We start from the raw sequence: 12,757 nt of genomic DNA on the forward strand, positions 1-12,757 counted from the left end.
AGTTCTGCCTGCCCCACCGCGAGCTCTTACGACATTGTCCGTTTTTGTAGATGTTTGTCTACAGAGATGAGCTTTCAGCCAACGTTAACGTGTTTCCGTGCAGTTTCCAAAGTTCTAACCGCGCCTTACTGGACAATGCCGAGTGGTTGAGAAGTGGGCAGGAACAAAGTGATGGTGGAGTTCAGGACTGGGGAAAGAATTATTAAAAAATATCAAAAACGCAGAGGATAATTTTTAATGTCAGTTTCCCTTCAGGGCAGAATAAATACGAGTTTCACCACTTATTAAAAAGGTTGGGTTTAAACTGTTGTGCAGCTGCTTTTTATTCTAATATCTGGATGAGTGAAAAGTGATCTAATGAAGGCTGGACACTGGCCTATAGTTAGACGGCTGGGTCAATAAACAATGCTTTTTAAACAGTGGCTTAATTCCTGCCACCTTAAAAGCCATGGAGATCGATTGATCACATTAAGATCAAATAATTAATTTTCAGTTTAATTCAATTCGATTTTACTTATACAGGGCAAATCACAACAGTTGCCTCAAGGCACTTTATATTGTAAGGTCAAGACTCAATAATACAATAATACAGTAATACAAAAGAAACAGAAAAAACCCGAACAATCAATTAACCCTTATGAAAAAGCGCTTTGGCAACAGTGGAAAGGAAAAACTCCTTTTTAACAGGAAGAAACCTCTGTCACAATGAGGGGAGGAAAACAGGAAAACTCATGCTGTGGAAGAGAGTCAAAGATTGATAATAACTAAAACTTTAAAACCCTAACTATATGATCTAAGGCTCTTGTGTTTCTTAGGAAACACAAGCGAGCCTACAGTGTGGGAGCGAAGTGCTCTAATAGGGTGATATGGTACTACAAGGTCATTAAGATAAGATGGGGCCTGATTATTTAAGACCTTGTATGTGAGGAGCAGGATTTTGAATTCAATTCTGGATTTAACAGGAGTGAAGGGAAGCCAATAAAGGAGAAATCTGCTCTCTCTTTCTAGTCCCTGTCAGTACTCTTGCTGCAGCATTTTAGAATAGAATAGAATAGAATAGAATAGAATAGAATAGAATAGAATTCAACTTTATTGTCATTGCACATGCACAGGTACAGGGCAACGAAATGCAGTTTGCATCCATCCAGAAGTGCTTTAGTGATATAGATATATTACAATATATATTAGCAATAATATAGATATGTGAGTATATTACAGAAATGGGTCTATTATGTTATAATGTACACGGTATGAAGTATGTTGTGAATATTCTATAACTATAAGTATGTACAGGCTGTAGTGAGTACAAGCTATGTACAGGCTATGAACAGGATATAAATATGAAAAACTATACAGAATATGAAATAAATAACTTTACAGAATCTGAGATATACAGCTATACAGAAATGGGAACTATGCAAGTTGTAAACAGTTGTAGCATTAAAGATTATCGAATGTACAGAATGATTATTTACACAGAGCTATACAGTAGTTTAGATCAACTGAAGACTTTTCAGGGAGTTTTTAGGACATCCTGATAATAATGAATTACAGTAGTCCAGCCTGGAAGTAATAAATGAATGAACTAGTTTTTCAGCGTCACTCTGAGACAGGATATTTCTCATTTTAGAGATATTATACAAATGGAAGAAAGCAGTCTTACATATTTGTTTAATATCTTAATTGGAGGACATATCCTGGTCAAAAATGACTCCAAGGTTCCTCGCAGTGTTACTGGAGGCCAAGGTAATGCCATCCAGAGTAAGAATCTGGTTAGATACCATATTTATAAGATTTTCAGGGCCGAGTACAATAACCTCAGTTTTATCTGAACTTAGAAGCAGAAAAGTAGAGGTCATCCAGGTCTTTATGTCTTTAAGACATTCATGCAATTTAACTAATTGGTGTCATGGTCCGCGGCCCGGCGTCCGGGGTGCTGTTGGGATGCCCACGCCCACGGGCGTGGCTGCTAACCCCACACCTGCATCCCATCCCAGGCGATCACCAGGTGGACTATTTAATCCTGCCCTACCTGCTGCTCCACGCCAGTCCGTAGTCGCCTCTCAGCGGTAACGTACACCTGCGGGAAAAAAAACCCTTATGACAAATTGTCCATTGGAACTGATTCTGTTTTACCCTGTGTACTCAGATCACAACTCGGCGTTTTTGCGAGCCACCTGCCTGTCCACCTGTCCGCCTGAGATTCGGAAGCACTATCAGCCTCGCCGTCTCGACCCTTTTGGAGCTTCGGTTCATGACAATTGGTGTGTGTTATCTAGCTTCGTGGACAGATAGAGCTGGGTGTCATCTGCATAGCAGTGAAAATGTTTGCTATGCCTTCTGATGATACTAAGGTCCTAGCACTGAACCCTGTGGAACTCCATCATTAACCTCAGTGTGTGAAGAGGACTCTCCATTGTCATGAACAAATTGGAGTCTATTACATATATAATTTAAACCACTGCAGCACAGTACCTGTAATACCTACAGCATGCTCTAATTGCTCAGGATATTATAGTTGACAGCATCGAACGCTGCACTGAAGTCTAGTAGGACAAGCACAGAGATGAGTCCACTGTCAGAGGCCATAAGAAGATCATTTGTAACCTTCACTAAAGCTGTTTCTGTGCTGTGATGGGCTCTGAAACCTGACTGAAACTCTTCAAATGAGACATACATTAGTATTTCCACCATGTTACTTGTTGAACTTCTACAAGTAACTGCGGTTTATGGGAAAGCTTCAGCCCTTGTTACCCACCAAACTATTCCCATTTACTTGTCCCTGTCTGGTAATCATGAATTCTTTGGGTTTGAATATCCTTGTGCTGCTCTGACTCTTGGACATTCATGGCTGTAGGTTTACATCAAGGTCTGGCAGAGGTGTTTAGAAAAGAATAAAATCTTTCACCTCACTGACTGTATGACTGCTACTGATTGTTTTTATGTGGTGTACCCCTTCCCTTCAACCGTTTGTGCAACCATCCTTACTGGAACAAGAGGCTATGAAGAAATCTAGCTTGGATTTTCTGGTTATAGGTAAAGTAAGTAAGTAAAATTTATTTATTAAGCGCTTTTCACAGACAGTCACAAAGCGCTGTACACAAATATTAAAATAAACAATACAACCAACAGACTCTGAGTCTATGAGCGGAGATGAAGAGCAGCAGTGTATTTTATAAGAAGCTTGGATAAATAATCTGGAGCCTAGTCATTATTTAGTGCTCTGTATGTTAAAACAAGAATTTTAAAGCGAATTCTAAACTCTATTGGGAGCCAATGTAAAGAATATAAGATGGGAGTAATGTGAACACGCTTGGTAGAACGAGTTAGTAGCCTGGCTGCTGCCTTTTGTATCGCCTGGAGGCGAGAGAGAGATGATTTATCCAAGCTAGTAAACAGGGAATTACAGTAATCTAAGCGTGATGACACAAATGCATGAATCAGTTTTTCCAGTTCAACTGAAGAGACCATATGTCGCAGTTTAGAGATGTTTCTTAAATGATAGAAACAGGAACGAGACAAAGATTTTACATGAGAGTCAAGGCCCAGAGAAGAGTCAAATATTACTCCAAGATTTCGAATATTTGACTTGACAGATGGACAGAAAGAGGTAAGAACCTGACTAATGTAGCTCAGGAGGAGCTATGATCATGGTCTCGGTCTTGTTGGTATTTAGAACGAGGTAGTTGCTTGAATATAAAAATATAAAAAGAAAATAATAATGGACCTAAAACTGAATCCTGTGGGACCCCACAGGTCAGGGCAGCAATGTCAGAGGTGAACCTGTCAGTCCTAACAGAAAAGGTCCTGTCTGATAAATAGGAAGAAAACCAGTCTAGGGCAGAGCCAGATACACCAGCCAAAACCTTGAGCCTGTTAAGTAGGATTTTGTGGTCGATGGTGTCCTGCCACAAGAGGGAGGTATATTCAAACAGTAGCTTCTGGATAACACTGTTTGTGGCAGTCAAAAGAGACTAATTTTAATGTTCAAGCAAAATGATCACAGAATAATTCCCTGCATCAGATGCCATTAACAGATCATTATAGACTTTTAAGAGAGCGGTCTCTGTAGAGTGCTGCTTTTGAAGCCCAGACTGAAAAGGGTCAAGAATGTGTAATTTACATAATAGAGACCTGAACCGATTTTCAACAATTTTTATGGTATAATGGTGTTATACATCCATCTTCCTTTCCTCTTGCTGCTTTTTTCCTTGTGGCAAAAATGAATAATACACTATGGCATTTTATAGATTACTGTGGAAATATATCTAGCACAAGTAGTCAGTTCCAAATTTTGAAACTACAACATTTTTCCAAACTGGATCTCCATAAGGTCTATCACCCACTCCACATAAGCCAAGTGGATGATTTTCTTAACAATTTCATCTTTTTCACCAATTACATTCTTAATATTCCTGTAAGTTGGAGGGAATCAGTCAACAGGTGAGGTTAGTCTTGCAAAGGCTCTTGGAGAACAGGCTGTATACGAGTCATTTGTGAGTATGTTGACCAAACATGTATTTAGTCATGAAAAAGTACCTATTTCCCATTTCTATGGTGTGTCAGAGCTGTTTACACTTAGACTTTTTTCCTATGAAAAAGATTCGTGTTGTGATTCCCATCAGACTCAGATGACACGCTGAACCTGGCAGAAGTTCCCGTACTTGCAGGAACCACACACAGGGACAGACTTCCTCGCTAACCTGCAGCTCTCACACAGCAGGCTTTGATTCAGTTTTTTCGACAGGTCCAGAGCTACTTTAAGGCATCTTTAACACACTGCAGAAACATTGTTTTCACTCTCTGTGAAATTTACTATGTTGCTCTTTAACAGAGCCGGCCACTAAAATGTGGCCCTCATAGATAGTACAGGAGCACACATTCATTACATTACATACATTACACATTCCTGACTAACACCCCCATCACCTCTGTGGACTCATTCTGCTTCCTGGGTACCACCATCACCCAGGACCTGAAGTGGGAGCCCACCATCACCTCCGTCATCAAGAAAGCCCAGCAGAGGATGTACTTCCTGAGGCAGCTGAAGAAATTCAACCTGCCAACACGGACGATGATGCAGTTCTACACTGCAATCATCGAGTCCATCCTCACCTCCTCCATCACCGTGTGGTACGCTGGAGCCACTATCAGGGACAAACAGAGACTGCAGCGTGTTGTGCGCTCTGCTGAGAAGGTGATTGGCTGCAGACTCCCATCTTTGCAGGACCTGTACACCTCCAGGACATTGCGGCGTGCAGCTCGGATCTCAGCTGACCCTTCTCACCCTGGACACAGTCTGTTTGACCTGCTCCCCTCAGGCAGGAGGCTCCGGTCCATTCGCACCAGAACCTCTCGCCATAAGAACAGTTTCTTCCCCTCTGCTGTTGGACACATGAACAATAACCATATGACTGTACCCGCCACTAACACATGACCCTACGCTGTGTCACTGCATCATTCCATGTTTGGCACTGATCACCACCTGCACTCATGTATATATCTTTCAACGTAGCACTCTTAATTCTTATTCTCATGTATATATCTCATGTATAGCTCATGCACATATCTTTCTACGTAGCACTTTTAATTCTTATCCCTACTTTTATTTTTTTCCATGTCTATTTAAGTGCTATTTATGACACTGTTTGCACTGAAGCACCGCAGCAATTTCCTAATGTTGTAAACCTGCTCAACATTTGGCAATAAACCCCATTCCGATTCTGATTCTGATTACCTCTGCCAACAAAAATTGCTTGTTTTTTGGCAGGATTTATGGAGAAGTGGTAGCAGTGACCAAGAATGGTTTTAGAATATTTAGGATTTTTTTTTTCCTTCATATGAAAAACACAAAAATGGATTACTTGTCATACACATAAATTTACTGTCCAATGTACCCTCTAGTGCACGCTTTACAAAATAGCAAACAAAGGCTAGAGGCTGAAGGCTTTATATAATGTTTATTAACTGTGAGAAGCCAAAATTGTGACAGAGTGAGATTTCATTACTTGTGCAAGTTTAAAACTCTATAAAACTGAGACTGACGATGGGAAATCCTCACACTGGAGGAAAAAGGTTTACGCTTGCAGAGCCTCATGTTGCTTTACTAATAGTTTAAAGTTTAATTCCATTACTTCAGTAGCTTTTCACAGTTTACCACCATCAGAAAACTAAAAAGGAAGAGGCACGAGAAGGTTCTTGGTCATGAGAGGCATTTCTTTATTGATCCTCAGGGCACCAGAGACTACAAGAAATAAATAGTGATCCAATGAACACCACAATAGAATCGCACCACGACATGAAACGCGGTCCGGCACAGACGGAGTATTTTCATCTTCTTACACAATATAGAACAGCTGGCCGGTTTTTGGAAAGTGGAAGTAAACAGCTGAAGCAGAGAAGTTATTTCTTCTGAGGGAAGGCTGCCTTCACCAGCTCAAACAGCACATATCCAACACCTGGAAGGAAGAGCAAAAAGACGAAGATTAAAATGGATTTCAAAGTGCTTCACTAAGGATAAGGTCCCATTATTTTCCAATGGATCTGTATCCTCATATGTACTACTTCATGTTCTGTGGTCTGTGGAAAGAACACCATTTGTTAATAGCAGTAAGAGTTACCATTACTTAATCCCAGCAAGATTCTTTCTATTTGTTTATCTGAAAGGTATCAAATATCAACTACCATGGTACTAAACTTGTGTACCACCTGAGGCTAAATTATCAGGCTGGATTTTTCAATTTAAATAAAAACTACAGCAGCTCATGAGGTTCATAAAGTAGCTCAGAGTTTAAAGCAGTTACAAAGACAGGTGTACTTACCCAGGACGGTGAGTGCCATCGTTGTCCTGTAGAGCAGGGCGTCGGCACTGCCTCCCTTTAAATGAACCGGCATACCGTTATCCTCCTGCAACAGAAGATGGAGGGGAACAATCAGGTTTGTAAGCCCTGCTTTAACCAGAACTCATCCAGACACCGACAAAGATTAAACACAGTGAAGAGCAGCAGCAGTTTGCAAGAAAGCCTGCTGATGAGTGAGCATCAAAAACAAAAGAACAACTTTTCAACATCTCTATATATAAATAAATAAAATTTTTCACAATAAGGGTGTTTTATTCTATAAAAGTGATATCTGCTTCTATTCCAACATGGCACAAAGACTTTTGTTTTACACATTTTGGGGATTTGACTGATCTTTCCCCCCCACTTCTAAATCACCATACCAAAGTGACGTAACATGACCATAATGTTCATGTCCATCAGGAATCTGGGTAAGTTAGAAATCTGCATTTCATGTAAAAAATTTTTAGAAAAAGCAAACAATCTTTGTTATAAAATAAACAAAAATAACAGAAGAATACTTTTTTCCAAGAAAATATGAATTTATCAAGAAAAAGGTGGAATAAAGCCCTCGCTTTTTTTAACCTTGTGTCAATAAATAAATCCACAAAGCAAAAATAATCTTTTTTAAAAAAGTTATGAAGCCAACAAAATTACCTGACGCTTAAAAAAAATAAATAAATAAAAAAAATCTGTTACTCAGATCAAAGCTAACATTTAAAAATAGATCCACTTTCTTTACAGTAAATCTTTAAGATGTGTTAAAAAAATATTAAATATATCTACTATCCGAAAAGTGCTGCAATAAAAATATATTCTTAAGACACAGGAGGACGTTTTAGGGTATTCATTTTTATCACTGGTCTGAGTTACAGATTGAAAACGGACCTTTTGAAAGTTCAGGTCTAATTTTGTCCTCTTGTATTAAAGTATGCAATTATGTTTGCAGCTGTTTAATCATACAACACATAAGTAGCAGACTGGAGCAGCCAACAGCAGTGCAGGAGAACAAACCAGCTGGAAACTAGTTTAGTCTGCAGCACACACTGGAAGCTGTTCAAATCATCTACACTGTTCTTCATTTTCACACCGATGATCTGCTTCAGCACCAGCTCGTCCTTTTCCTGAAAGCTAAAAAACTACTGAAGCCCAGCTAGTGCTGCTGTTAGCGGCTGATTTACTGCAGGTTAAACATGCAGAATTAGTACTCCACTCAGTTCGGAGACTTATCTGTGGAGCTAAACTGACTGAGGTGTCCTCATTAGAAGAACCGCTGCTAAAGAAAGAAAAAAAAAAAAAAAAGCACCATTGACCACAAAACTGCAAGAGGAACACATAAATAATAATCCATCTTTGTGTAGACAGACCGGACACCAAAATCTAACTCTTTCAAAATTAAACACAAAGAAAACCAAGAAACTCGGATGGACGCTCGTCTCCACACTGCTCAGAGACTACAAATACGGTTTTAATGTCTGATCTCTGCAATTTAAAAAAAATTATCGTCTACGTTTTTTGCAATTACACAAATCTTAAATGAACATTTTATTCACTGAGGATTTCTGAAGCTCAAACTGAAGTATTTACTGAGTTTAAGGATGCCATCCAAAAGTGAAAGCAAAACCAACCAACTAAAAACAGTTCTGACATAAACATTTCCAGCAACTGCATTTTTCCCTGTTCTTCTCATCTACTTCTTCAGGGTTTCCTCCACTGTCTCATTTTATAGCTAAAGAATAAATAAGCTGATAGGAAAACTTTTAGTTTATAGTAAAACTGCTTGTTCTTTCTTTAAAACATTGCTGCAGGCTGACTGGACATGCAGAATTTACTCTACGATAATGTTTAAAGTTAAACTTACTCCTTATTTATGGCATTTATATCTATGATATTTATATAAAACAAATCTAATAAAAATTAGCAAACCACAAGTAATTAAAGGCATTGCCTTCATATTAAATACTTTTTAATTTAAGCCAAAATAAGACGTTTTAAGAACATCTTAAGGATTTGTAAGCACTGAGAGGTGTCACAGGTTTTTAAAGTGGTATGTTTAGCTAATTTTTTTTAAGAAAAAAAAAGCTATAGAATCTCATCTTAAGAGGTCTCAACTTGATTCAATTGCAGCTCCAGATTTTGGCCAGCAGAGGTCACCATTCAAGCTTGCATTTAACACTGGATCAAGTCATTGCTATTTTTTTAAGAGCCCATTTAAACTTAAATTCAGACCATGACTGAAAACTTAGATATTAAAGGTTTTTGTTTTATTTATTTCTTATTCACTGTACTTCTGGCTCTAAAGCAAATCTGATATTGGTTAAAAAGAAACAGTTATACTGTTCAAATCATGTTTTCATGGTCTGAATGCAAAGTTAAAACAAAAATAAAAGATCCAGATAATTGACTGCAGCTCTGAGGGGACCTTAGCTTCCCCAAGCTTTAAAAATGATTGATCCCAGATCACGTTAGGAGCGCCTGAAGGTTGACGTTCAGATAACTGAGTACACACCAAAACAAGAGACCATGAGAACATATTTCCTTTAAAATAAACACCTACTGAAGGGAGATAACAGAACTTTGGGTTTTTGTTGTTTTAAGTCAATGACACAAGTTAGGTGGGTGATTGTTGAGGGGCTTTGGTGTCCTCTGACTCCTTCCTTTGGTTGCTAAATTTAAAATGAACAGAGCAGATCTGTTGTCAGCAAGGTGAAGAAAATATGCTTAACTGTGATAAATATCTACAAATATGAACAGATGTGACACCATAGTGACCTTAGATAGCCACCAAAAAAAAATTACATTAAAAACTTAAAGGACCTCCAACTTATATTATTCAGTGTGGATCCCTTGAACTAATCACACAGAATGAACACATTAACAATTCCATCATCATTAATTCAGCTTTCTACATAGAGACAGAGACAGACACAGACACACACACACACAGGAATTATTATTTTGACATATTAGAATGTTTTCAATGCTCCTGTATCCTTTAAAATTTCCCAGCGCACTCCCAATACAAAGATATGAGGTTTGGATCACAGGACAGAGCCTCAGTTCAAATAATAATTAATATTATAGGTATACAGGAAGTAGGAAACGGTCGTATTCTGAATTTAAGGCCGACAACAGAAACACAAAGGAGGCCTTCGATGATGACAGGGTTTTATGGAACAGTTGGAAGTGCAGCGGTCTGTCTGTGTGACCTTTACCTGGAACACCTTCTGTTTCTGGGGGACTTTGTTCTCAACCTGCCGCCGGACGGAGCTGGAGATGCTCCGCCGCGCCACCTGCTGAAGCGCCTGGAAAACAGCAGCGCAAGGACACGGAGAAACACTCATTTAATGAAAATATAAGAACCCAGTCTTGAATACACAGAAAACAAACACCGAGAGGCCGGACACCACCGCTAAATACAACTCCTCTGCAAAGCTAATGCTAACTCTTCCCGGTGTTGACCCCTGCTAACCGTTCTAAGCTAAATATAGCCGACTGTTTTTACCCCGGTGGCTCATCCATCGCATTTATCCAGCTCACTAGTTTAAAAAACAACACCCAAGAGAAACTTGTAAATAGAAAATAAACTTACATAAAATTGTCTGTACATGCTCATCGACCGTCTACAGTCCGCTGTCTGTCACAAGGGCACAGGAAACCTTTACTTCCGTTTCCACTGAAATCTTCTTCGCTATCATTAACTGTGCTCATGCTGCGCGCTGCTGCCCCCTACATGAGCGTCAGGTACCCACAGTCAAGCATGAGAGCAGATTTACAGTTTTTTCTGAATGCCTAAGCACATTTTTTGTAACTATTGGCTAATTTTGCAAAACTCTTCACACAAATAAGAAAACCTGTCACCCAATAATCAAAACATTGTAGTTCTCTTGCAAAAGCAAACACAGCTAGATTAACTCTTCACACCTTCGTAAAAATGGTGTTTCCGTATCAAACAGTACACACAAGCCATCATCTACTAAGCACACAATGCGCCAACTGCACACTGATGGTATGAATACAAAACACATCTGGCTTTTGCTTTCTCTGTGCACAAGGTAGGCTATGTCTGTTTGAGCTCATACTTCTGTCATAGATCCATAAGCATAGAGGGATCCAAACTTCAAGCACTGGTGTTTATTCAAACACATCAAAACAAACACAAGTGTTTATTTCCAAGTATAGGATTATTTGCAATCGCCATAATGACTATATGGGTTACTTGGTCTGCAGTGAACATGCTGCCTCTGCCCCCAGCATCTGGTCATCTAGCAATTCTGTAAAGTAACAATTTCAGTATTTTTACATCAATGGTATTGGTGTGTTTCTCATTGGCATATGGCAGTGCTACAAATCTTTGTGCGAAGTGACTGTACTCACCGATTCTCATTTCAAGATGTCCTTATGGTACTTGCTACAGTGTAGCGGCTCGAGTTAGGCTGGACCCGTTGGCCAGCTACCCTCAGGGTCATTCGACGGTTGATTACATGGTCCACTATTGTAGCTCTGATGTCATCAGCAATTCTATTTCTTACTCTTCCTACCCTTCCTCTCCCCCCTCCTCATCTTCCTCTCCCTCCTCCTCGTCTTCCTCTTGCTCCTCCTTGTCCTTGTCGTCCTCTTCATCCTACTTCTTCACCTCCACGTCCACTTCCTCGGCCTCCTCTACTTCTCACTCTTCCTGCTCCCTCCATTGTACTCCGCACACACAGCTTACCTGTATTATAGTGCTTAGGCTGATTGCAAAGTGAACTAATTATCTAAAAAAGTTTTCACATGTGAAAGTGTGCCAGACAGTTGGCAAATTAGTGTTAATGATAGCCATACATGTGTATACTTTTGCTAGGAGTGTGTTGGAAATTTGGTAATTGAGTGTTGTGCAGTGAATTGTGCCTACAGTTTTGCAAAGTGTGTGTTACAAAATTGCAAACTGAGTGCAAAGCAGTTTTTGTGCTTTTAGTTTTGCAAACTCAGTGAGTGGTTTTGCTATAAGTCTGAATAGTTTTAGAGATTGTGCTACAGGAATCACAGTTAGGGTTTAAGCATTCAGAAAAAACTGTAATCAAATGAAATTATAGAATTTAGAATGAACTGGTTCATATATTAATAAATATATTATACATATTATCATATCATATATCATATAACTTCATATTTGCTTTCTGTTAAAGAACCTCTTCTGGGCCCTCAACACCAGCTCCATAACTAAGAAAGCCCAACAGCATCTCTAGTTCCTGTAGAAGCTGAGAAAAGCCCATCTCCCATCATCCATTCTCACCACCTCCTACAGTGGGACTAAAGAGAGCTTCCTAAGCAGCTACATTACTGTCTGGTACACCATCACTGCACCATATCAGATTGCAATACCCTACAAAGGATAGTGAGAACAGCTGAGATCATCGGAGCCTCTCTTCTCTCCATCACGGACACCTATCGCACCCGCTGCATCTGCAAAGCCACTGGCATTGTGGAGGACCCCATGCAGCCCTCACACACACACTTCTGTCAAGAGGTACCAGAGCATTGAGCCCCTCACTGCCTCACTGTCTTCCAATGTTTAAAGACGCCGCTGCTGCTGAACAAGCTGAAGCCAGTTTGAAGATGATCCATTCAAAATTTGTTGGTAATATAATAAAAATATATTTTTACTAATTTTTTTAACATTTCGTTTGATCTAGACCAGATTTTCACCAAACTGGAAGCAGCTTGAGCCATTATCGGTGTTTACCATCACACAAAATCTGAAAATGAGATCTTGAAAACTGTGGATGCTAGAGTGCTAAGATACTGACTACACACTCCCTCCCTTTTGGATTGGAGAATAAAATACAGTAAAAGTGTTTTATGACATAAAACTTATGAGAAAAATAAAACTATTTCCACACTTATCATTTCCGGCTGACGAATTAAAACGACTCATC

The 12,757-nt window shown here is 39.4% G+C and overlaps 1 protein-coding gene across 2 annotated transcripts; it reads right to left on the bottom strand.

Annotated features, from left to right (window-relative positions):
• Positions 1-6,195: 6,195 nt before the first annotated feature.
• Positions 6,196-10,548, bottom strand: LOC146692535 (cytochrome c oxidase subunit 7A2, mitochondrial-like). 2 transcript variants are annotated; one of them, XM_085432650.1, is made up of 5 exons: positions 10,432-10,548; positions 10,055-10,144; positions 8,070-8,115; positions 6,822-6,906; positions 6,196-6,458 (listed from the first exon to the last, which is right to left on the bottom strand). In XM_085432650.1, coding segments are annotated over exons 1-5 (279 nt in total). In that variant the 5' UTR covers positions 10,434-10,548; the 3' UTR covers positions 6,196-6,402. The 2 variants fall into 2 exon arrangements, with proteins under 2 accessions (XP_085288776.1, XP_085288777.1); XM_085432651.1 differs by lacking the exon at positions 8,070-8,115 and having other exon boundaries at positions 10,432-10,543.
• Between the last annotated feature and the right edge of the window lie 2,209 nt (positions 10,549-12,757).

This window comes from Copadichromis virginalis, linkage group LG15 (genome assembly GCF_057382275.1).
Source record: "Copadichromis virginalis isolate Kocher_CV1m ecotype Utaka linkage group LG15, C_Virginalis_male_GT1.1, whole genome shotgun sequence".
Classification (NCBI taxonomy): Eukaryota; Metazoa; Chordata; class Actinopteri; order Cichliformes; family Cichlidae; genus Copadichromis; species Copadichromis virginalis.

What these genes read in the sequence shown, in the direction of transcription:
- LOC146692535 (XM_085432650.1), bottom strand. An exon ending in CAGTCAGTTTAGCTCCACAG is followed by an intron (nt 6,907 to 8,069) that starts ATAAGTCTCCGA and finishes CTTCTGTTGCAG; the next exon opens with GAGGATAACGGTATGCCGGT. An exon ending in GATGGCACTCACCGTCCTGG is followed by an intron (nt 6,459 to 6,821) that starts GTAAGTACACCT and finishes TCTTCCTTCCAG; the next exon opens with GTGTTGGATATGTGCTGTTT.